Source organism: Eleutherodactylus coqui, chromosome 13, assembly GCF_035609145.1.
Source record: "Eleutherodactylus coqui strain aEleCoq1 chromosome 13, aEleCoq1.hap1, whole genome shotgun sequence".
NCBI classification, from domain to species: Eukaryota; Metazoa; Chordata; class Amphibia; order Anura; family Eleutherodactylidae; genus Eleutherodactylus; species Eleutherodactylus coqui.
The window spans coordinates 125,332,012-125,357,730 of NC_089849.1; the positions used below are offsets into that span (position 1 = coordinate 125,332,012).

Sequence of the window (25,719 nt, forward strand, 5' to 3'; positions counted from 1 at the left end):
GGAACCCAAATATACCAACAGACTAGCTCTATATATGCAGAATAAAGCAGAGCCGTTTAACCCTTTAGCTGATGTACTAACTGGATGACCACAATATACAGCATCAACATGTCACACAGCAGGGTGTTTAGATCTCAGGGATGCCAGATGCCCGTCTCTGGGTGCCCCATGATGCCCCAGCAGGTACACGCCCCTACAGCTCCACTGACAATAATGCACAGTACATACCAGCCCAAGTTTAAACAAAATCAGTGTTTATTAATAAAACATTTTCTCAATGCATAAATATGCAGTACTGATGCCAGGAGTCTGCTGAGCCGTCCTTCCAGAATCCGATATAAAGCGCGACTGTACAGAATGCTACCTTAATGGTGCGCCACGCTTCTGATATCTCTAAGCCCACATTAATATTAACGTCTTACCATAAAAAGGTGTCACAATCAGGAGTCATGCATGTAGCGATATGTGCTGCAGGGCCAAAGTACTGTATTAGTACTACATATTACACATGTAATACAGACCAATGCTCTACAGCAACCACCTCTGCTGGTAATACACTGGCATGACAAGGCATCAGTAGGAGGCAGCAGCGAGTAACTCCGGACGGCAGACCTCATCAGCTGCTGCTTAAATAAGACAAACCATTCTCTCTAGCGGACGAGGCAGCGATGGCGAGCTGCTGGCGGTCAGATACGGGATTGAGGGGTGGGACAGGTCAGGGAAATGCTGGAAGTCAGCTGAGTAGGGTATGCTCTAGCGGTAGAGGAAGTCGGCCTGGATATTGGCCCCAATCTCTACCTCCCATTTGTCCCCGTTGTTTAACAGCTTCTCCTTGTTGTACAAGAGTTCCTCGTGCGTTTCTGTGCTAAACTCAAAATTCGGACCCTGCAAAAAAAAAAAAAAAACAGGTCACACACAACAGCGAACGGCACCTCCCTGTATACAGAACCATTATGGCTATTCCTTCCCCACTACAAAAAGTTACTAGAGTCCGTCTAGTTTGTGCTGCAGGTGGTCTACAAGGTCAGGGCGCTGGAAACCAGGCGGTTGCCCAGACTGACAATCCTTACAGTTACAGGCCTAGAGAGGACCATGGAAAGAGGCGGCGGAGCAACCCCAATATGTGCGGCTGCTACCAGCGCTTGTGCCCCGCATCCATGCTACATACCACAGGGGGCAATCTCCAGGATAGATGCCCTCAATTTACAGATTTGGCATTTCCAGAATTGTGATAAGGAATCTATATTAAGCACATCTATACGTATCCCGAAAACTACAACAAAATAGAAAAACTTTATTTTCCTGTTTTCCTCATTACACTAATTACAGCCAAGTAATCACACATCATGTCATTCCCAATGGTTTGTACTTTCTGGATGATCTTCCCTCATACAGGACTAATGAGCGGCCAACATGTCGACGTGAACAGCAGGTCAAAGATTTGCTTTACTGCAGCCATAGGAAGCTCTTGTATAGGAGGAGGTCGCTGCACAGGAGGGGGGAGGCCACTTATCCCCATCACCTTTTGTCAATAGCGTAAACCTGTTTTACCTGCCCAGCTCTGGAATATAGGGGTTACTTTATTGCAATTTCCCTCTGATTTTCCTGACTATTGCTGAGAATTGATGGCTGACTGCTCAGTGTGAGAACTGCAAGGCTTCAGGATCTGGTTTTCTTAGCAAATGAGAAATTGGGGGGGGGGGGGGGGAGGAGAAAAAAAACACACACAACAAAGACATAAATAGAAAGTGAAGTCAGTGTAATGGGTAAAGCAAGAGCCCTCTAGTGGTCAATGTGGGGAATTCCTGCATTTATGATGGACATTTAGGTCCATATGGTTCTTTGAGGAGTAAAGGGTGCAAGATCGTGGATTTTTCTACTATTATTCCATCCTTAGAGAAAAACCTTGAATGTTTGAAGCCACATCCATCGCAATGTAACATTAGTAATCTGGTAGCATGTGTCAGACGGCCACGCTAAAGCCTAAGCACTACGCAGGTAGCTTCAGACTACGCCGCTCTGCGCACTGGAGGAACTGGACCTTCTGGTAACGGACAGAACAGGGTCAATCACTTTTTAAGCTCCTTTTGTCCCTGACCACAAATGAGGATGATGCTACTATATACTACCAATCGGTATAGGAATCTCCGTTGTCTGTTCTTTATGCAGGGCCAAACGACTGGACAAATCTGCTACACAGTCAATCAGACGCTTCAGAAGGTTCCAGACCAGGCATCAGCTCTGGAGATCCTATCATTCGACAGAATTTTTTTTGTCAATGTACTGTAGGGGAATTTTGGGGGATTTTACAGTGCAAACCAGTTTGGCACTGCAGAATCTATGGACCCATTGAAGTCTATAGTGAGTGCAATGTCCAGAAGTCGATGTGCGTGTTTGTGGTCCTCTTTTTTCGGTCGGATTTACCTTAGTTTTACTATTTTCTATGGTTAATAAGTCACAAGTCGATAAAGTTCAACTTTTTTTTTTTTAGCACAACCACCATATGGATCCACTGGAAGATCCTAATTACACCAGGCACAAAATCCTAGCGGTGCCCCACTGCATAAACACATGGATCACTCACTTCCACTATAGCGTCCACGGGGCATGCCTCCTGGCAGAAGCCGCAGTAGATACACTTTGTCATGTCAATGTCATATCTTGTAGTCCGCCGGCTTCCGTCCGCACGGGGTTCAGCCTCAATGGTGATGGCCTTACATTAAAAAGAAAAAAAAGTTAGTTTACTAGATGTCAGATTCCCAAACCTACATGTGTGCATCCAGAAACAGCCATCGTCCAGGAACACTCGCACAAGTCTTGTGATCTGTATGTCGGCTTTACGAACGAGCACGCAGTACGCTAAAAAGGCTTCCGGGAATGTCGCACGAGGGTCCCAAGAGATTTCTAGCAATTCACTTTCCAATGACCACAGCCTCAAACAATATGGACAACCTTGAAGACTGTCGATGTAATAGTGGTCACATGACCGCTGGAACTACAGGGGGCAGGGAGACCCTAACAAAGTGGTCATGCAATTGTATCAATTCCCTCTTACCAATTACAATTACTAACCCTGTGAAACCTAGATCAAACATAGTATATTAAAGCCAAAACGTAGAATGGAAAGAGGAGCGCAGGTCCCAAATGAGGCCTTCCTTCTATTACATCGGGACACCTGAAATGGGCTCTCTACACCAGAAAGCGCCTTTAAACCAGTGAGACTGGGAGAATAATGTAATGAGTTTCATCAAAAAAACTAAACCAACAAGCCTATTATATGTAATTACAGGAGCATGTTAATTAAAAGGCTCCAGCCTTAAACTATTGAGGGATGTTTCAGCCATCAATAGTAATAGACTGTCGGGGGTTTGCCACCCAGAAGCTCCGCCAGACACCAGTTTGCTGGGCCAGAGCGCTCAAGCACAGAGCAGATTTCTGCAGGACACAGACAGCTCTGTTCGCACTGCAGTGGCCAGGCTTGGTATTACAGGCAAGGTTCTCATTAAATGACCTGTAATACCAAGCCTGGCCACTGCAGTGGGAACAGAGCTGTCTGCTTCCTGCAGAACAACCCCTTTAAGAACTCTTATACCATATATAGATGTAAAGGACATATTTGTAGTTTAAGGGTTTTGCATCTTTACCTGGGCAGGACATACTGCTTCACAGAGCTTGCATGCAATACAGCGTTCCTCTCCAGATGGGTATCTGCGCAATGCATGCTCCCCACGGAACCGTGGGCTCAATGGGCCCTTCTCAAAAGGGTAATTAATAGTAGCCGGCTCCCGGAACATGTAGCTCAAAGTCATTCCTAGGCCTGGGAGGGAAAGAAGGATGAAACTGGAGAACACAACTGCAAAAGAAAGCAGGAAAATGGTCCCTCGATGATAGATAAATGCGGTTTCACCAAGTCTCACCTCTAAGCAACTCTGTCCAAAGCAATGTCTGGGCAGCCCGGTCAGTCACAGACTTCAAGCTGGTATCTTCTTCTCTGGCATTCACATACTCTAATGGAGGCGCAAACAAAAATTACAGTTATCTATATTATGTTATATTATATGGCTCCATCAGAGGTACCATTTAAAAAGGCAAAAGATAAAGATCCCCCCACAGCCTCCTCTGTTAGTGACTGTTCGGACACTGGAGCGCCTCGGCCTATTTTAGTGACCAAAAAGGGAAGAAGGTGGATCCAGGAAACTACAGGCTTGTGAGCCTGACTTCTATATCAGGAAAGGTCTTTGAACAAATTATTAAACAGCATGTATGCAAGTACTTGGATGAGAATGGAGTAATTAACCAGAGCCGGCATGGGTTTATAACAAACAAGTCATGCCAGACGAATCTAATTTCAGTCTATGACAGAATCACCGACTGGGTTGATCAGGGAAATGCGGTGGATATAGTATATCTTGACCTTAGTAAAGCATTTGACAAAGTATCTCATACGAAACTTATTGAAAAAAGTGACCAAATCTGGGATTGACAAGGCAACTGTTAGGTGGATTCACAACTGGCTGAGTGATCGTACCCAAAGAGTGGTCATAAATGGCTGCACATCCAAGTGGAAGAATGTATCAAGTGGGGACCACAAGGCTCTGTCCTAGGCCCAGTGTTGGTCAACATTGTTATAAATGATCCGGAGGAGGGAATGGATAGGAAACTGATCAAATTTGCTGACAACACAAAGCTAGGAGGGATAGCTAACACTAGGGAAGAGAGAGAGAGGATTCAAAAAGATCTAGAAAAGCTTGAAAAGTGGTCGGCGACTAACAGAATAGTATTTAACAAGGAGAAATGCAAAGTCCTACAGCTGGGCAAGAAAAATGAAGAAAGCACATACAGAATGGGAGGAATTGGGCTAAGCAGCAGCACATGTGAAAAAGACTTGGGTATACTAATAGATCATAGACTGAACATGAGTCAGCAGTGTGATGCAGCAGCCAAAAAGGCAAACACAACTCTGGGATGTATTAAGAGAAGCATAGAGTCTAGATCACGTGAGGTCATTATCCCCTCTACTCTTAGTCAGACCTCATCTGGAATACTGTGTCCAGTTCTGGGCACCCCACTTTATACAAGACAGAGACAAACTGGAGCAAGTTCAGAGAAGAGTTACCAAGATGGTGAGCGGTCTGCAAATCATGTCCTATGAGGATCGGGTAAAGGATCTGGGAATGTTTAGCAGAAGAGAAGGCCGAGAGGAGACTTAATAGCGGTCTACAAATATCTGAAGGGCTGTCACAGTGCGGAGGGATCAGCTCTATTCTCATCTGTACAAGGAAAGACTAGAAGCAATGGGATGAAACTGAACGGGAGGAGACACAGATTAGATATTAGACAGTGAGGGGGATCAATGAGTGGAGCAGGTTGCCACAGGAGGTGGGGAGTTCTCCTTCAATGGAAGTGTTCAAACAAAGGCTGCACAAATATCTGTCTGGGATGATTTAGTGAATTCTGCACTGAGCAGGGGGTTGGACCTGATGACCATGGGGGTCCCTTCCAACTCTACCATTCTATGATTCGATGACCAGCGGGGGTCTTGGCCCCCAGATCCACATCAATCAATTCCACTGACATGTCACAGGTTGGGCCCTTTTGCACTGGCAAATATAAGTGCCTGCATTGGACTTCAGTTTACAATATGGCAAGGAAATTGGAGCTTGTTTAAAGCACCCTGAAATTACCCAGGCGGTGGTTGGCATGTAAAAGCCAGGAGTGCGGCATACGAGCGCTGCAGTCAGTAAGAAAAAAGCAGCAATGCAGGACAGCAAACTCTGGTGCAAGAGCTGGTATTAAAACATCCAAAGATGTGTCTTCATTGGCTCACATATCGTTAAAAGATAGCGACGTTTCGGCTACTCACTGTGGTCTTTGTCAAACTGCAGCCAGTAAGGGATCACAGCCCTTACATGCCACACTCGCGGCACAACTGCTGCCATCACTGAGCACTGATGCCAGTAGCATGGCACGGACCGCTGTGGCTATCGACTAGCTGCAGCGTTCACATGCTGATCACTTGGAAACAAGAGTGGTCAGGACTGCGGGGGCGCAAGCTCTGGATGGCTGGGGAGACCAGGAGGAGATTTCTGTTTTATACCAATGCCAGGGTTTTTCTTTAAACTCCAACAACCCCTTTAGCACATACGGATTATCAGAATTACCCCCACCTGTCTTTAGTTTTGTACGGCTAAAACAGAACTTGAATGAATCCTAACCCTTTTCTTCCATCAATCTCCCCACCAGGTACACCCCCGAGACACGAAGGAGGGCAATCCTAGGCGGTCACCACGGACCACCACAACCACAACTACCAGCAGGTGCAGGAGATCTGGCGAAAGCAAAAGGAAATTGTGCAAGCCTGGTGATCTATTTATCCTCCTGCCCAAACTCCCCAACCGCCTTCTGCTGACAACTAGATTGCTGCGCTTCCATGAACCCAGCATTATAAAGACCAGATCATCGCCCCCGATAAGCAAACGGCAGAATATTTACCCAAGGTGAAGCTCGATTTTACCAGACTTCCCTAAAGTCCAATGGAAACCGGCACAACACGAGGGCAGGCGTGGACGGAGGGGTTGCAAGTACAAAACGGTTTGAACTGGCTGGACTTCAGTTCCTCTTCAAGACACTGAAGGATGCTACAGCAGGGCTAAGGGCCAGCGAGACGGCTCTCCGGAGGGGCGCTCATCAGACCTTGTAACTTGTGTGATGTACATAAAGCTCTAGGCCGATGTCTGCAGGACGCTGCGTCCCCGCGGCTCCACCAGGGCTCCATACTACATACAAAGGTCCTACTGGAATCAATAGGTAGGATCACTGGATACCAAAACTCATTCCCTTTTTATGTTTTACTATTTTTAACATAAGATCTTTAAAATCTCCCATTTTCTGAGACCCGTCATTTATTGTTGAGCCAATGGGACGGCTTCCTGCCGGGACAGCTGTAGTTTATGGGTTTCATTACATACTACTTTTTGGATCACTTTAGTTTTCCTTCTCCTTTTAGAAGACAGGGTGCCCAAAAATCTGAAATTGTGACACTTGGCATTTACTGTGTGGGATGACTAATGGAACATCCTAATCGATCGGACACGGTGATACCAATTAGGTTATCTGCCTTTTTTAGGGAAAAGTTTATTTTTTTTAACTTTTTTTTTTCTATAGTCTACCACAAGCAGAGATCGTTCTACAGGAAAAGGACATTACAGCGTTGGACAAAGCGAGTTCACGCTCCTTCCAGCTTCATCAGCGATACAACCTGAGCTACAGCCGCTGTCAACTCTGGATTCCAAGTCAGAGAATAGAGATTCCCATCCGCCCCAGGAAAGGGGTTGCAGGGACTTTGTGTCAAGTTCTGTGATAAGGAAGGGTTAATAGTTACTCTCTAATTGTCACATAAAGGGTCTTTTTCCCCAGAAGCAGCGAGAATAGATGGGCACTTATTTGGTCACTTCTCTATGCAGTTTAACCCCGCAGATGCTGCAGTTATTGCTGACAGTGGCATCTAAATGTTTGAGCTTCTCTGTAAACATTTTTCCCCCTTACACAATGCAAGAAAATGCCAAAACAGCTGTTTTTAAAAATAACCATTTTCTGTTCGTCTCACTTCCCCAAAACAGGAATAAAAAGTAATCAAAAAGTCGTACAAAAGAAAAAAAAAGTGAAGCACATAAACAGGGTTGTCAGGTTGTCATTTTGTGGAAAGCCAGTGGGAGGCGCTAAAACAGTTAGAGCTAGTATAAGAGTTGTTATAAATAATATTATATATATACCCAAAAAAGTTCTAAACTGTATGGTGACTAATGCTAGAAGTGTGACCGATAAGGAGATCAGGAGGGGTATCATGTCTCCTTAGGGAGAGCACCTAGAAGGCGAGTGGAGACTTCTAAGGCCATGCATGCTCTTCTGAGATATATGCATACAAGGCAGATGGAACAATACCTCTGCAGCGCCACCTATTGGATGGCAGCATTCCTGCAAATTAATGTCCCACTCTTTACAATAATGATTGGGAATTGAAAACCAATCCAGAATCCATCCACAGACAGCTGTTTCGGGGTTTTTGCCCCTCAGTGTGCAGTAGGATTCTGGCTTGGCTGGTGAGAGGCCTGTGGCGTAGGTGTGGAAGGTTATCATCACCCCTTAAGGAGAGCACCTAGAAGACGATTTCAATGAGAAACACACTTGCAGTTACAAGTGCCAACCACTTCACAGAGGTCAGAGCCTTTTGTCCACCGCTGTGTATTTGAGGCGCTGTCAGCGGGCGCACAATCAGCTGCTCAGTTGGGATCCCGAGCGACGGACCACAATTGATCAAGTATTGCTGACCTATCTGGATTACCCCCTTTAAGGTCTTTATAGTGACGGGTCTGTTCCACTGGATTTGCACATAGCCAATGTGGTGCCAATATTCAAAAAGGGCTTGAAAAGTGACCCTGGAAACTACAGGCCGGTAAGTCTAACTTCTACTATGTGTAAAATGTTTGAAGGGTTTCTAAGAGATGCGATCTTGGAGGACCTCAAGGACAACAGCTGCATGACTCCGTATCAGCATGGATTTATGAGAGATCGTCCTGTCACACCAACCTGATCGGCTTCTACGAGAAGGCAAGTTCTAGACTGGACCGGGGAGTCACCAGATTTTGTGTATCTGGACTTTTCCAAAGTGTTTGATCTTGTGCCGCATAAAGGTTGGTATATAAAATGAGAACGCTTGGTCTGGGGGGGAATGTATGTAAGTGGGTAAGTAACAGGTCAGTGATAGGAGGCAGAGGGGGTTATAAATGGTACATACTCTGATGGGGGTCACTGTTACTAGTGGGGAACCACAGGGGGCAGTATTGGGCCCCATTCTTTTTAACATTTATTAGTTACCTGGTAGAAGGCGTGTGGAGTAATATTAGTATTTGCAGATGATACAAAACTATGTAAATATATAACAACATGAGAAGACAGAATGTGGGTACAAATGGATCTGGATAAGTTGGGGCAGTAAGGTGGTAAATGAGGGGTAACACTGATAAATGTGCGGTTCTGCACACAGGCAGGAAATCCATGTCACCATTACACACTAATGGGAAACCACTGGGGACACCGACATGGAGAAGGACTTGGGGGTTTTATAACTGTAAGCTTAACTGGAGCAACCAGTGTCAGGCAGCTGCTGCCAAGGCAGATAGGATCATGGGGGGCATCAGAGGAGGTCTAGGGGCGCATGATGAGAACATTATTCTTCCTCTTTACAAGTCACTGCTCAGACCACACATGGGATATTGTGGATAGTTTGGGGCAGCGGTAATCAAGGATATATCAGAGCTTGAGTGGGTACAAAGGGGGCAACTAAAGTAATAAAGGGAATGGGCGGACTACAATACCCAGAGAGGTCATCAAAACTGGGATTATTTAGCTTGGCAAAAATGATGGCTGAGGGCGACCTAATAACCATATATACATATATAAGGGGTCAATACAGAGATCTAGGACTGTAAGGCTGCCTGTCCACGGGCCGCAGGATACCGCCGCCCAGGAGCAGGAGCCAGCAGACGGATCTCTGCTGTTAGCCTATCTGACAGATAGGCTGACCGTGGAGAACTGCGGTAATTTTGCAGCATGCTGCGAATTGCCGCCAGCGAGCGTAGAATCGCAGCGATTCTCCGCTCGTGGACGGGGGTAAACGCTCTCCATAGCAACGCTATGAAGAGCTTTTACTGCGTTCCCCGCGGCCAGATTATCGCCACCGGGAACGCAATTCAAACCCGCTCGTGGACAGGCAGCCTAAGAAGAGGGCGCTCTAATAACTATGTATAGATATATCAGGGGTCCGTACAGAGATCTCTCCCATCATCTATTATACCCAGTACTGTAACAAGGGGGCGCTCTAATAACTATGTATAGATATATCAGGGGTCAGTACAGAGATCTCTCCCATCATCTATTATACCCAGGACTGTAACAAGGGGCGCTCTAATAACTATGTATAATATATCAGGGGTCAATACAGAGATCTCTCCCATCATCTATTATATGTAGGACTGTAACAAGGGGCGCTCTAATAACTATGTATAGATATATCAGGGGTCAGTACAGAGATCTCCCATCGTCTATTATACCCAGGACTGTAACAAGGGGGCGCTCTAATAACTATGTACAGCTATATCAGGGATCAGTACAGAGATCTCTGCCATCATCTATTATACCCAGGACTGTAACAAGGGGCGCTCTAATAACTATGTATAGATATATCAGGGGTCAGTACAGAGATCTCCCATCATCTATTATACCCAGGACTGTAACAAGGGGGCGCTCTAATAACTAGGTATAGATATATCAGGGGTCAGTACAGAGATCTCCCATCATCTGTTATATCCAGGACTGTAACAAGGGGGCGCTCTAATAACTATGTATAATATATCATAGGTCAGCACAGAGATCTCTCCCATCATCTATTATACCCAGGACTGTAACAAGGGGGCGCTCTAATAACTATGTATAATATATCATAGGTCAGCACAGAGATCTCTCCCATCATCTATTATACCCAGGACTGTAACAAGGGGGCGCTCTAATAACTATGTATAATATATCATAGGTCAGCACAGAGATCTCTCCCATCATCTATTTATACCCAGGACTGTAACAAGGGGGCGCTCTAATAACTATGTATAGATATATCAGGGGTCAGTACAGAGATCTCTCCCATCATCTATTTATACCCAGGACTGTAACAAGGGGCGCTCTAATAACTAGGTATAGATATATCAGGGATCAGTACAGAGATCTCCCTATCACTTGTTTATACCCAGGACTGTAACAAGGGGGCGCTCTAATAACTCTGTATAGATATATCAGGGGTCAGTACAGAGATCTCTCCCATCATCTATTATACCCAGGACCGTAACAAGGGGGCGCTCTAATAACTATGTATAGATATATCAGGGGTCAGCACAGAGATCTCTCCCATCATCTATTATACCCAGGACTGTAACAAGGGGGCGCTCTAATAACTATGTATAATATATCATAGGTCAGCACAGAGATCTCTCCCATCATCTATTATACCCAGGACTGTAACAAGGGGGCGCTCTAATAACTATGTATAATATATCATAGGTCAGCACAGAGATCTCTCCCATCATCTATTTATACCCAGGACTGTAACAAGGGGGCGCTCTAATAACTATGTATAGATATATCAGGGGTCAGTACAGAGATCTCTCCCATCATCTATTTATACCCAGGACTGTAACAAGGGGGCGCTCTAATAACTGTATAGATATATCAGGGGTCAATACAGAGATCTCTCCCATCATCTATTATACCCAGGACTGTAACAAGGGGCGCTCTAATAACTAGGTATAGATATATCAGGGATCAGTACAGAGATCTCCCCATCACTTGTTTATACCCAGGACTGTAACAAGGGGGCGCTCTAATAACTCTGTATAGATATATTAGGGGTCAGTACAGAGATCTCTCCCATCATCTATTATACCCAGGACCGTAACAAGGGGGCGCTCTAATAACTATGTATAGATATGGATTTAGTGCTGCAGACCTTTATATAATACAGGTAGTAACTTACTGAATGAATGCATCTGTGGCCCCAGGCTAAACGGTCTGATCTGTGCCTGAAAACACGAGGGACCTGGGGACAAAAACCAACACATATTATAATGCAGTGTGATATCCATCAGCCGCCCATAATGACTCCGGCCGGTGAGCCCGTGGGATTTCAGCCGTTTCTGTGTCCGGCCTCCTAGATTCCGATGTTGCAGAGTTTTGGACGGGACGCCTCTGTACTGCGGTAAGGTCACCGGCCGCCATATAAAGATCACCTCCTCTGCCCTACGGAGCCACCATGACGGCAGGGAGACAAACCAGCGCCCGTTACAGCCCAAACCGCAACTGTAGCTCAGCTGCCCCGGGGCCTGTATTCGTTCTGCCCCGGGGCCTGTATTCGTTCTGCCCCGGGGCCTGTATTCGTTCTGCCCCGGGGCCTGTATTCGTTCTGCCCCGGGGCCTGTATTCGTTCTGCCCCGGGGCCTGTATTCGTTCTGCAGCTCTCAGAACAGGCTTTATGAAAGATCACACTTATTATGTCCGATACCAGACGAAGGAAAATGCTGATAAAAGGCGAAGATGGCGCCGATATCAGCAGCAGGGTGTGAAGGGGACGCGGCAAGACCCTCGCAGGTAGAAGACCGGAAGGCCCGCAGCCAGGTGCCCCTTCAACCAGTCACAGTACAAGTGAGCTTCCCGTTTATGTCACAGTACTATAGAACGATAGGTGTGAAGCAGACCCCCGCCCTCCAGCGCAGCCCCCCCCCCCGCTGCGACACCCTCCACCCCAGCGCAGACCCCCGCCCTCCAGCGCAGCCCCCCCCCCCGCTGCGACCCCCCTCCACCCCAGCGCAGACACCCCCCGCCGGCCCTCCAGCGCAGACACCCCCCGCCGGCCCTCCAGCGCAGACACCCCCCGCCGGCCCTCCAGCGCAGACACCCCCCGCCGGCCCTCCAGCGCAGACACCCCCCGCCGGCCCTCCAGCGCAGACACCCCCCGCCGGCCCTCCAGCGCAGACACCCCCCGCCGGCCCTCCAGCGCAGACACCCCCGCACCCCCCGCCCTCTAGCGCAGACACCCCCCGCCGGCCCTCCAGCGCAGACATCCCCCGCCCTCTAGCGCAGACACCCCCCGCCGGCCCTCCAGTGCAGACATCCCCCGCCCTCTAGCGCAGACACCCCCCGCCGGCCCTCCAGCGCAGACACCCCCGCACCCCCCGCCCTCTAGCGCAGACACCCCCCGCCGGCCCTCCAGCGCAGACACCCCCGCACCCCGGCCCTCCAGCGCAGACACCCCCGCACCCGCCGCCCTGCAGCGCAGACACCCCCGCACCCGCCGCCCTCCAACGCAGACACCCCCCGCCAGCCCTCCAGCGCAGACATCCCCCGCCCTCTAGCGCAGACACCCCCCGCCGGCCCTCCAGCGCAGACACCCCACGCCCTCTAGCGCAGACATCCCCCGCCGGCCCTCCAGCACAGACACCCCCGCACCCCCCGCCCTCTAGCGCAGACACCCCCCGCCGGCCCTCCAGCGCAGACATCCCCCGCCCTCTAGCGCAGACACCCCCCGCCGGCCCTCCAGCGCAGACACCCCCGCACCCCCCGCCCTCTAGCGCAGACACCCCCGCACCCCGGCCCTCCAGCGCAGACACCCCCGCACCCCGGCCCTCCAGCGCAGACACCCCCGCACCCGCCGCCCTGCAGCGCAGACACCCCCGCACCCGCCGCCCTCCAACGCAGACACCCCCCGCCAGCCCTCCAGCGCAGACACCCCCCGCCCTCTAGCGCAGACACCCCCCGCCGGCCCTCCAGCGCAGACACCCCACGCCCTCTAGCGCAGACACCCCCCGCCAGCCCTCCAGCGCAGACACCCCCGCACCCCCAAGCCCTCTAGCGCAGCCCATCACCCCAATGTTAACGCACACGAAGCCACAAAACACTAGCCAGGAAGAAGACAATTTTTTCTCATTTCACGAAAAATAAAAAAAAATGTGGCGCCCGTCGTTCCTCGGTATATAGCGGTCGCTCTGAGAAGTCTAGTCATGTCGGCGTGAGCCGTCTGTGGGTCTGCGCACATTCTGGGACTTTGGGCTTTATCCTCTTGGCTGCCATCTTGTCTTTCTAGTTTAGCTATATAAGGTAAGACCAGCGGCGTTACGTGAGCCGCACATCACACCGTCTGCCGTCCTGTTCCCAGTGTGAAGAGCGGGGGGTGTACCGGACGGGCGGCTCCACGATTACCTTCAGACCGGCCATCTGGATTCATGTTTATTATCATCTGTGAAGCTGATGGGTGGCGCGGGCGGTGATGAAACATGGCAGCCACTTACAGGTCCCGGGTAATTGCTGCCAGCTGTCAGGGTCTCCGCTGTGTATTTACACTGTCATCCCGTCACCAGTCACACGCTCCGGGACAGACATGACTAGAGGTCTCCCATTACAGAGCGGACCCCCCCCCCGCACATTATACCACCAACCCTCCCTCCGCCGCTCGTCTAGGGCACATGTATGGTACTCGGACCCTCCTTCACATCTCCAAGTCCAGAACAGTGTAATCTTTAACCCTGTAACCCCCGATGACTCCACGGTGCGCTGAGAGGGGTCCGATCTTCTGTGTTGCTCATGTATTATGCAGTGGATTATTAGACCCCTTCATCTACCAACCTGTGATTGGTAAACACTACCACCGGCTTACCATTATGGGTGTAAACAGCTGGAATGAGCTGAAGCTACACTGCCGGGCGCGCCCACATAGCACGCTGCCGGCAGCGCCCACATAGCGCCCACATAGCACGCTGCCGGCAGCGCCCCCGCCAGTCACCTGACAGACACGAGGTGACGCACTAAGGAACAAGCAGAAGAGGAGCAAAGAGTAGAGTTAAGACGGTGAACTGCAACCATACCTGCTGTCCTGGCAGCGCTGTAGATGAGACGAGCGCCCAACATGCTGGCGGGATCTGCGGAGACAGGAGCACAGATTACAGGTGTTAGATCCCGGCAGTACGGACTCCAGGCCTCCACAATGGGAGCTGCCTTGTATGCCGGCCGTGTGACCCCGCAGCAGAGTCAGTATGTTACCCGCCTCCACAATGGGAGCTGCCTTGTATGCCGGCCGTGTGACCCCACAGCAGAGTCAGTATGTTACCCGCCTCCACATCGGGAGCTGCCTTGTATGCCGGCCGTGTGACCCCACAGCAGAGTCAGTATGTTACCCGCCTCCACATCAGGAGCTGCCTTGTATGCCGGCCGTGTGACCCCGCAGCAGAGTCAGTATGTTACCCGCCTCCACAATGGGAGCTGCCTTGTATGCCGGCCGTGTGACCCCACAGCAGAGTCAGTATGCTACCCGCCTCCACAATGGGAGCTGCCTTGTATGCCGGCCGTGTGACCCCGCAGCAGAGTCAGTATGTTACCCGCCTCCACAATGGGAGCTGCCTTGTATGCCGGCCGTGTGACCCCGCAGCAGAGTCAGTATGTTACCCGCCTCCACAATGGGAGCTGCCTTGTATGCCGGCCGTGTGACCCCGCAGCAGAGTCAGTATGTTACCCGCCTCCACAATGGGAGCTGCCTTGTATGCCGGCCGTGTGACCCCGCAGCAGAGTCAGTATGTTACCCGCCTCCACAATGGGAGCTGCCTTGTATGCCGGCCATGTGACCCCGCAGCAGAGTCAGTATGTTACCCGCCTCCACAATGGGAGCTGCCTTGTATTCCGGCAGTGTGACCCCACAGCAGAGTCAGTATGTTACCCGCCTCCACATCGGGAGCTGCCTTGTATGCCGGCCGTGTGACCCTGCAGCAGAGTCAGTATGTTACCCGCCTCCACATCGGGAGCTGCCTTGTATGCTGGCCGTGTGACCCCGCAGCAGAGTCAGTATGTTACCCGCCTCCACAATGGGAGCTGCCTTGTATGCCGGCCGTGTGACCCCGCAGCAGAGTCAGTATGTTACCCGCCTCCACATCGGGAGCTGCCTTGTATGCCGGCCGTGTGACCCCACAGCAGAGTCAGTATGTTTACCGCCTCCACAATGGGAGCTGCCTTGTATGCCGGCCGTGTGACCCCGCAGCAGAGTCAGTATGTTACCTGCCTCCACAATGGGAGCTGCCTTGTATGCCGGCCGTGTGACCCAGCAGAAGAGTCAGTATGTTACCCGCCTCCACATCGGGAGCTGCCTTGTATGCTGGCCGTGTGACCCCACAGCAGAGTCAGTATGTTACCCGCCTCCACAATGGGAGCTGCCTTGTATGCCGGCCGTGTGACCCCGCAGCAGAGTCAGTATGTTACCCGCCTCCACAATGGGAGCTGCCTTATATGCCGGCCGTGTGACCCCGCAGCAGAGTCAGTATGTTTCCCACCTCCACAATGGGAGCTGCCTTGTATGCCGGCCCTGTGACCCCGCAGCAGAGTCAGTATGTTTACCGCCTCCACATCGGGAGCTGCCTTGTATGCTGGCCGTGTGACCCCGCAGCAGAGTCAGTATGTTACCCGCCTCCACAATGGGAGCTGCCTTGTATTCCGGCAGTGTGACCCCACAGCAGAGTCAGTATGTTACCCGCCTCCACATCGGGAGCTGCCTTGTATGCCGGCCGTGTGACCCTGCAGCAGAGTCAGTATGTTACCCGCCTCCACAATGGGAGCTGCCTTGTATTCCGGCAGTGTGACCCCACAGCAGAGTCAGTATGTTACCCGCCTCCACATCGGGAGCTGCCTTGTATGCTGGCCGTGTGACCCCGCAGCAGAGTCAGTATGTTACCCGCCTCCACATCGGGAGCTGCCTTGTATGCCGTCCGTGTGACCCCGCAGCAGAGTCAGTATGTTACCCGCCTCCACATCGGGAGCTGCCTTGTATGCCGGCCGTGTGACCCAGCAGAAAAGTCAGTATGTTACCCGCCTCCACATCGGGAGCTGCCTTGTATGCTGGCCGTGTGACCCCACAGCAGAGTCAGTATGTTACCCGCCTCCACAATGGGAGCTGCCTTGTATGCCGGCCGTGTGACCCCGCAGCAGAGTCAGTATGTTACCCGCCTCCACAATGGGAGCTGCCTTGTATGCCGGCCGTGTGACCCCGCAGCAGAGTCAGTATGTTACCCGCCTCCACATCGGGAGCTGCCTTGTATGCTGGCCGTGTGACCCCGCAGCAGAGTCAGTATGTTACCTGCCTCCACAATGGGAGCTGCCTTGTATGCCGGCCGTGTGACCCCACAGCAGAGTCAGTATGTTACCCGCCTCCACAATGGGAGCTGCCTTGTATGCCGGCCGTGTGACCCCGCAGCAGAGTCAGTATGTTACCCGCCTCCACAATGGGAGCTGCCTTGTATGCCGGCCGTGTGACCCCACAGCAGAGTCAGTATGTTACCCGCCTCCATAATGGGAGCTGCCTTGTATGCCGGCCGTGTGACCCCACAGCAGAGTCAGTATGTTACCCGCCTCCACATCGGGAGCTGCCTTGTATGCCGGCCGTGTGACCCCCACAGCAGAGTCAGTATGTTACCCGCCTCCACAATGGGAGCTGCCTTGTATGCCGGCCGTGTGACCCCACAGCAGAGTCAGTATGTTACCCGCCTCCATAATGGGAGCTGCCTTGTATGCCGGCCGTGTGACCCCACAGCAGAGTCAGTATGTTACCCGCCTCCACATCGGGAGCTGCCTTGTATGCCGGCCGTGCGACCCCCACAGCAGAGTCAGTATGTTACCCGCCTCCACAATGGGAGCTGCCTTGTATGCCGGCCGTGTGACCCCACAGCAGAGTCAGTATGTTACCCGCCTCCACAATGGGAGCTGCCTTGTATGCTGGCCGTGTGACCCCCGCAGCAGAGTCAGTATGTTACCCGCCTCCACAATGGGAGCTGCCTTGTATGCCGGTCGTGTGACCCCGCAGCAGAGTCAGTATGTTACCCGCCTCCATAATGGGAGCTGCCTTGTATGCCGGCCCTGTGACCCCGCAGCAGAGTCAGTATGTTACCCGCCTCCACAATGGGAGCTGCCTTGTATGCCGGCCGTGTGACCCCGCAGCAGAGTCAGTATGTTACCCGCCTCCACAATGGGAGCTGCCTTGTATGCCGGCCGTGTGACCCCGCAGCAGAGTCAGTATGTTACCCGCCTCCACATCGGGAGCTGCCTTGTATGCCGGCCGTGTGACCCCCACAGCAGAGTCAGTATGTTACCCGCCTCCACAATGGGAGCTGCCTTGTGTGCCGGCCGTGTGACCCCGCAGCAGAGTCAGTATGTTACCCGCCTCCACAATGGGAGCTGCCTTGTATGCCGGCCCTGTGACCCCGCAGCAGAGTCAGTATGTTACCCGCCTCCACATCGGGAGCTGCCTTGTATGCCGGCCCTGTGACTCCGCAGCAGAGTCAGTATGTTACCCGCCTCCACATCGGGAGCTGCCTTGTATGCCGGCCGTGTGACCCCGCAGCAGAGTCAGTATGTTACCCGCCTCCACAATGGGAGCTGCCTTGTATGCCGGCCGTGTGACCCCGCAGAAGAGTCAGTATGTTTACTGCCTCCATAATGGGAGCTGCCTTGTATGCCGGCCGTGTGACCCTGCAGCAGAGTCAGTATGTTACCCGCCTCCACAATGGGAGCTGCCTTGTATGCCGGCCGTGTGACCCCGCAGCAGAGTCAGTATGTTACCCGCCTCCACATCGGGAGCTGCCTTGTATGCCGGCCGTGTGACCCCGCAGCAGAGTCAGTATGTTACCTGCCTCCACATCGGGAGCTGCCTTGTATGCCGGCCATGTGACCCCGCAGCAGAGTCAGTATGTTACCCGCCTCCATAATGGGAGCTGCCTTGTATGCCGGCCGTGTGACCCTGCAGCAGAGTCAGTATGTTACCCGCCTCCACAATGGGAGCTGCCTTGTATGCCGGCCGTGTGACCCCGCAGCAGAGTCAGTATGTTACCCGCCTCCATAATGGGAGCTGCCTTGTATGCCGGCCGTGTGACCCTGCAGCAGAGTCAGTATGTTACCCGCCTCCACAATGGGAGCTGCCTTGTATGCCGGCCGTGTGACCCCGCAGCAGAGTCAGTATGTTACCCGCCTCCACATCGGGAGCTGCCTTGTATGCCGGCCATGTGACCCCGCAGCAGAGTCAGTATGTTACCCGCCTCCATAATGGGAGCTGCCTTGTATGCCGGCCGTGTGACCCCCGCAGCAGAGTCAGTATGTTTACCGCCTCCACAATGGGAGCTGCCTTGTATGCCGGCCGTGTGACCCCCGCAGCAGAGTCAGTATGTTACCCGCCTCCACAATGGGTGCTGCCTTGTATGCCGGCCCTGTGACCCCCGCAGCAGAGTCAGTATGTTACCCGTCTCCACAATGGGAGCTGCCTTGTATGCCGGCCCTGTGACCCCCGCAGCAGAGTCAGTATGTTACCCGCCTCCACAATGGGAGCTGCCTTGTATGCCGGCCCTGTGACCCCGCAGCAGAGTCAGTATGTTACCCGCCTCCACAATGGGAGCTGCCTTGTATGCCGGCCCTGTGACCCCGCAGCAGAGTCAGTATGTTTCCTGCATCAGTTTGAATCCATATTAGAATGGAAAGAATAACTACAATGTTCGGAGCGCTTTGAGGGCCGGTCGTTGGTGAGCGACCAGCCGGGTCAGGGGCTTACAAACCGCCATCATTGTGGGGTTCTCTCATACAACGGTGCTGAGAGGAAAGACATGCAGCAGATGCAATCAGCTCACTGGCAGAAGGAGGCAAGTAACGGCAGGCGGCGCAGCGGCAAGGGAATACATGACTGGCGCGCCGTCTAACGCATCACATGCACAACTCATCCCTCCTGCGCACCGATGGGTGATAACAGCGGATGCCGAGTGCTGCGGAGGTCTGAGACACAGGACAGCGAGACTCCAGGGGCACAAATGTGACCACTGAGCAGTGAGATAGATGAACCCAGACCAGCCAAAGGCAATTGCTTCATGAGACTCAGATGCTTGACAGTCCGTCATCGCTCAGTCCGCAGTTAGGAAACTACACTTAAGAGGTTCAACTTCAACAAAGTTTATTAAACCCCATAATGGCCATAAATAAACCAAAGTAAGCAGTTGGGGCAAAATTTATGCTTAAAGGGGGTCGTCCCTTTTACTATTGAGGATCTCTCTTCAGTATAGGTCATCAATAGCAGATCGGAGGGAATCCACTGCTGGGGAACCCAAGAGCCGGTCCCTGTCAAAACGGAGCTGTCTTTGTTGTAGATGGCTCCGCATAGGGCGCAGTGGCCCCTGGCTGCTATTACACACTGAGTCCCACAGAAGTGAATGGGACTCGGCATGCAGTATCAGCCGGGGCTACAGGATGCAGTGTGATGCTACTTCCAGCAAAGGGCGCTCTGTTCTCACAGTAAGCAGTCTGGGGGATCAGCTGGCCGTCAGATCCCCGCTGCTCTGCTCCTGGTGACCTAGCATAGAGGTCATGAATGGTAAACATTGCGACAACCCCTTTAATCAAGAGAATTTCGACCTGGTCAGCAGTAAACCCCAGAGGAAATGAAAGGGGTGATCGGACCTTAAAATTACACATTGCTACGAAACAAGAAAAAAGCCCAATCCAGTACTCTCCTCTCAATTCCCCTGAGCGCCGCCTCTCATTGGCTGAAGGCAGCACTGGATTAACCAATCACAGCCATTTAATGGCATCAGCACTGCCATTCCAGCACTGGCTTTCATTGGCTGAAGTGGTGCTCAAATAACCAATCAGAGCATTAGCTTCCTGGAGGCGGGGTATTCAAGCCCCACCTCCAGGAAGAAATGCTCTGTTGGGTTAAAGGAGGACGAGGCAGCCTGCAGTGATGGAGACCGGTGCAGGGATTGGAACGCCAGCGGTAGGGATTGGTTTTTTTGTTGGTTTTTTTTTAATATGTAGCCTATAGGGTTTGGGAGGACCTTTATTTCAAGCCTCTCCCGAAAATCGGGGAAACACAGTATTAATGCTCAATAAAATATAAACCTATGTTATACCGCAGACGGACAAACACCAAGATTTATAACCCCAGTGTGCAGCGGTCCGTCCGTAAACATGGCGGCATCAGGACTGCTCTGATGTAATAGTCTGGTCACTGGAGTATCTATGGAGGACGGCCGATCCCAGATTCTTAGTAGAGACTGACCGATATCTAACATCTGGCTGTAGGACTACTGGAGCGTTACTATTAGGGGTTCTAGCCGAGGGACGAGCCTCCCCCTCCCCCCAGGGACCTGCTCAATACAGCACGAGCCGAGGGAGGAGTCCGATGCTGCCCGAGGAGCCGACCCCTCCCCCCAAGGACCTGCTCAATACAGCACGAGCCGAGGGAGGAGTCCGATGCTGCCCGACGAGCCTCCCCCCAGGGACATGCTCAATACAGCACGAGCTGAGGGAGGAGTCCGATGCTGCCCGAGGAGCCGACCCCTCCCCCCAGGGACATGCTCAATACAGCACGAGCTGAGGGAGGAGTCCGATGCTGCCCGAGGAGCCGACCCCTCCCCCCAAGGACATGCTCAGTACAGCACGAGCCGAGGGAGGAGTCCGATGCTGCCTGAGGAGCCAACCCCTCCCCCCAAGGACATGCTCAGTACAGCACGAGCCGAGGGAGGAGTCCGATTCTGCCCGACGAGCCTCCCCCTCCCCCCAGGGACCTGCTCAGTACAGCACGAGCCGAGGGAGGAGTCTGATGCTGCCCGACGAGCCTCCCCCTCCCCCCAGGGACCTGCTCAATACAGCACGAGCCGAGGGAGCAGTCTGATGCTGCCCGACGAGCCGACCCCTCCCCCCAGGGTCATGCTCAATACAGCACGAGCTGAGGGAGGAGTCTGATGCTGCCCGAAGAGCCTCCCCCCAAGGACCTGCTCAGTACAGCACGAGCCGAGGGAGGAGCCGACCCCTCCCCCCAGGGACATGCTCAGTACAGCACGAGCCGAAGGAGGAGTCTGATGCTGCCTGACGAGCCGACCCCTCCCCCCAGGGACCTGCTCAGTACAGCACAAGCCGAGGGAGGAGCCCGATGCTGCCCGACAAGCCGACCCCTCCCCCAGGGACATGCTCAGTACAGCACGAGCCGAAGGAGGAGTCCGATGCTGCCTGAGGAGCCGACCCCCCCCCCCCCCCCCCCCAAGGACATGCTCAATACAGCACGAGCCGAGGGAGGAGTCCGATGCTGCCCGACGAGCCTCCCCCTCCCCCCAGGGACCTGCTCAATACAGCACGTGCCGAGGGAGGAGCCCGATGCTGCCCGACAAGCCGACCCCTCCCCCAGGGACATGCTCAGTACAGCACGAGCCGAGGGAGGAGTCCGATGCTGCCTGAGGAGCCTCCCCCCAGGGACCTGCTCAATACAGTACGAGCCGAGGGAGGAGTCTGATGCTGCCCGACGAGCCAACCCCTCCCCCAGGGACCTGCTCAGTACAGCACGAGCCGAGCGAGGAGTCCGATGCTGCCTGAGGAGCCGACCCCTCCCCCCCCCCCCAAGGACATGCTCAATACAGCACGAGCCGAGGGAGGAGTCCGATGCTGCCTGAGGAGCCTCCCCCTCCCCCCAGGGACCTGCTCAGTACAGCACGAGCCGAGGGAGGAGTCCGATGCTGCCCGACGAGCCTCCCCCCAGGGACCTGCTCAATACAGCACGAGCCGAGGGAGGAGTCTGATGCTGCCCGAGGAGCCGACCCCTCCCCCCAGGGACATGCTCAATACAGCACGAGCCGAGGGAGGAGTCCGATGCTGCCCGACGAGCCGACCCCCTCCCCCCCAGGGACATGCTCAATACAGCACGAGCTGAGGGAGGAGTCTGATGCTGCCCGAGGAGCCGACCCCTCCCCCCAGGGACATGCTCAATACAGCACGAGCCGAGGGAGGAGTCCGATGCTGCCTGAGGAGCCTCCCCCTCCCCCCAGGGACCTGCTCAATACAGCACGAGCTGAGGGAGGAGTCTGATGCTGCCCGAGGAGCCGACCCCTCCCCCCAGGGACATGCTCAATACAGCACGAGCCGAGGGAGGAGTCCGATGCTGCCCGAAGAGCCTCCCCCTCCCCCCAAGGACCTGCTCAGTACAGCACGAGCCGAGGGAGGAGTCCGATGCTGCCTGAGGAGCCGACCCCTCCCCCCAGGGACCTGCTCAGTACAGAACGAGCCGAGGGAGGAGGCTGATGCTGCCCGAGGAGCCGACCCCTCCCCCCAGGGGCCTGCTCAGTACAGCACGAGCCGAGGGAGGAGTCTGATGCTGCCCGAGGAGCCGACCCCTCCCCCCAGGGGCCTGCTCAGTACAGCACGAGCCGAGGGAGGAGTCCGATGCTGCCTGAGGAGCCGACCTCTCCCCCAGGGGCCTGCTCAGTACAGCACGAGCCGAGGGAGGAGTCCGATGCTGCCCGAGGAGTCGACCCCTCCCCCCAGGGACCTGCTCAGTACAGCACGAGCCGAGGGAGGAGCCGACCCCTCCCCCCAGGGACATGCTCAGTACAGCACGAGCCGAGGGAGGAGTCTGATGCTGCCCGAGGAGCCGACCCCTCCCCCCAGGGACCTGCTCAGTACAGCACGAGCCGAGGGAGGAGCCGACCCCTCCCCCCAGGGACCTGCTCAGTACAGCACGAGCCGAAGGAGGTGTCTGATGCTGCCCGACGAGCCGACCCCTCCCCCCAGGGACCTGCTCAGTACAGCACGAGCCGAGGGAGGAGTCTGATGCTGCCCGACGAGCCGACCCCTCCCCCCAGGGACATGCTCAGTACAGCACGAGCCGACCCCTCCCCCCAGGGACCTGCTCAGTACAGTACGAGCCGAGGGAGGAGTCTGATGCTGCCCGAGGAGCCGACCCCTCCCCCCAGGGGCCTGCTCAGTACAGCACGAGCCAAGGGAGGAGTCCGATGCTGCCTGAGGAGCCGACCCCTCCCCCAGGGGCCTGCTCAGTACAGCACGAGCCGAGGGAGGAGTGCGATGCTGCCCGAGGAGTCGACCCCCTCCCCACAGGGACCTGCTCCGCACAGCACGAGCCGAGGGAGGAGCCGACCCCTCCCCCTAGGGACATGCTCAGTACAGCACGAGCCAAGGGAGGAGTCTGATGCTGCCCGAGGAGCCGACCCCTCCCCCCAGGGACCTGCTCAGTACAGCACGAGCCAAGGGAGGAGCCGACCCCTCCCCCAGGGACATGCTCAGTACAGCACGAGCCGAGGGAGGAGCCCGATGCTGCCTGACAAGCCGACCCCTCCCCCCAGGGACCTGCTCAATACAGCACGAGCCGAAGGAGGAGTCCGATGCTGCCTGAGGAGCCTCCCCCTCCCCCCAAGGACCTGCTCAATACAGCACGTGCCGAGGGAGGAGTCCGATGCTGCCCGAGGAGCCGACCCCTCCCCCCAGGGACATGCTCAGTACAGCACGTGCCGAGGGAGGAGTCCGATGCTGCCCGACGAGCCTCCCCCTCCCCCCAGGGACCTGCTCAATACAGCACGTGCCGAGGGAGGAGTCTGATGCTGCCCGAGGAGCCGACCCCTCCCCCCAGGGACCTGCTCAGTACAGCACGAGCTGAGGGAGGAGTCTGATGCTGCCCGAAGAGCCTCCCCCCAAGGACCTGCTCAGTACAGCACGAGCCGATGGAGGAGCCGACCCCTCCCCCCAGGGACCAGCTCAGTACAGCATGAGCCGAGGGAGGAGCCTGATGCTGCCTGAGGAGCCGACCCCTCCCCCAGGGACCTGCTCAGTACAGTATAAGCTAGGGGAGGACTCAGGCCCCTCAGCTAGCAGGTGTATAATGTGGGGTGGGGGTCAGCCATGTCTGTGGGTTTGCTCCGGGAGCTCAGTTATAGCGCCACAAGCCTTCGGTATGGCGGGTTCGCGACACGACAGAATATCTCTGCCTGTGAGGCAGACTTGGGGAATTCATGAATTGAGGTGCAAGGAGCCGCGTCACTTACTAAGCTGTGTGGGGTGTGCAGCGGGTGTCCTCGCCGCCTCCAGCCGAGGGTCACCAACCAATGAGAGCGCAGCCCAGTAAGGCTGGTGACAGAGGGACAATCCACAGAAAACTACCAAGGCAGCAATAACACACAAACTACAGACCACAACACGTGCGCAGGCGCACTAGCCAGAACCCGCCGACCGAGCATGCGCAGTGCACCCGACACAGTGAAAGAGCATGCGCAATAGCGTGTCCCTTTGCGTTCCACGGGGTAAAGTCATGACACAGTACTAGGACGGAGGCGGAGAAGACAGGGACTTTAGGATGGCCGGTGGCGGCAGAACGTTCTCGGTCTCTCTATACATCCCCGGTTAGGCGCCATAGTAGCCTCTCTCCCCAGTCACCCCTTACATGCTCACCTGCTAGCTGTCGCTGACCTTGCTGTGAGCGAGCGCCTATGGCCGGCAAGACCTCAACTATTGGTCGCCGCAGCTGTCACTCAAACTAAGGGCGGTTCTCATCGCTGTGTAACAGACCACGCCCTCCACCAATAGCCGCACAGAAACCTCCTGCCTCAAGCTGATTGGACGATATTTACTGAGCAGCTACTGGTCAGCGCAGTTGCCTGTCACAGAGCTCCCTTTCTGATTGGTTGTATGGAGAGGAGCGGTCATGTGACTTCGTACAAAGTTCAGATCTCGTGCGAGTTTCTCAGCCGTGTGACGGCGGCCTCAGAGCTCGTTCACGTGTATATGAAGGCCGTGAGGACTGCTCTCCGCCGGCCCCTCTGTAGTTCTGCCTGTCAGCCGTGGTTTAGGGCCTATGTCGGTCTCCTTGCAGTATTTTACCCACTTTATAACCAGAAGCCGTGCCGGCTCAGACCGTTTACGGCGGCGGGTGTGATGGGGTGCAGCGACGTGCGGCGCTGGGTGCGACGGTGTATCTCGCGGGCAGGCGCAGTGCGCCTTTTATTTCATATTCCCGCTGCGTGTCAGCGTGTCATACGCAGCGCGTACAGGTGTAGCGGGGCGCCGCCGAGCAGAGCGTGCTGCCATCCTGTGTGTAGCTGCCCGCCGGCGTGCACGGATCCACGATTCAGCACGTATCACGTACTCCACGGCTGACCCCCCCTGATGTCCCGTGTGGCCGCGCGGATGCGGGTGTCCGGACTACTTCCCCACCCGTTGCTCTCAGCGGACTACTTTTGGTGCTTCATACGGAGGCGGGACACGCTGCGAACGTGACAAATACGCAGGTGTGAATGAAGCTGCTGGAATGAACGGCGCTGCACTCTGCCCCTC

General features: G+C 54.2%; 1 protein-coding gene across 1 annotated transcript; it reads right to left on the bottom strand.

The window, feature by feature from the left end:
- Positions 1-232: 232 nt before the first annotated feature.
- On the bottom strand, positions 233-24,575 carry NDUFS8 (NADH:ubiquinone oxidoreductase core subunit S8). The gene is made up of 7 exons (XM_066586206.1): positions 24,435-24,575; positions 14,463-14,516; positions 11,582-11,644; positions 3,918-4,007; positions 3,645-3,817; positions 2,585-2,713; positions 233-885 (listed from the first exon to the last, which is right to left on the bottom strand). Exons 2-7 carry the CDS (start codon positions 14,503-14,505, stop codon positions 754-756), a joined length of 630 nt encoding a protein of 209 aa, XP_066442303.1. The 5' UTR covers positions 14,506-14,516; positions 24,435-24,575; the 3' UTR covers positions 233-753.
- Positions 24,576-25,719: the final 1,144 nt, after the last annotated feature.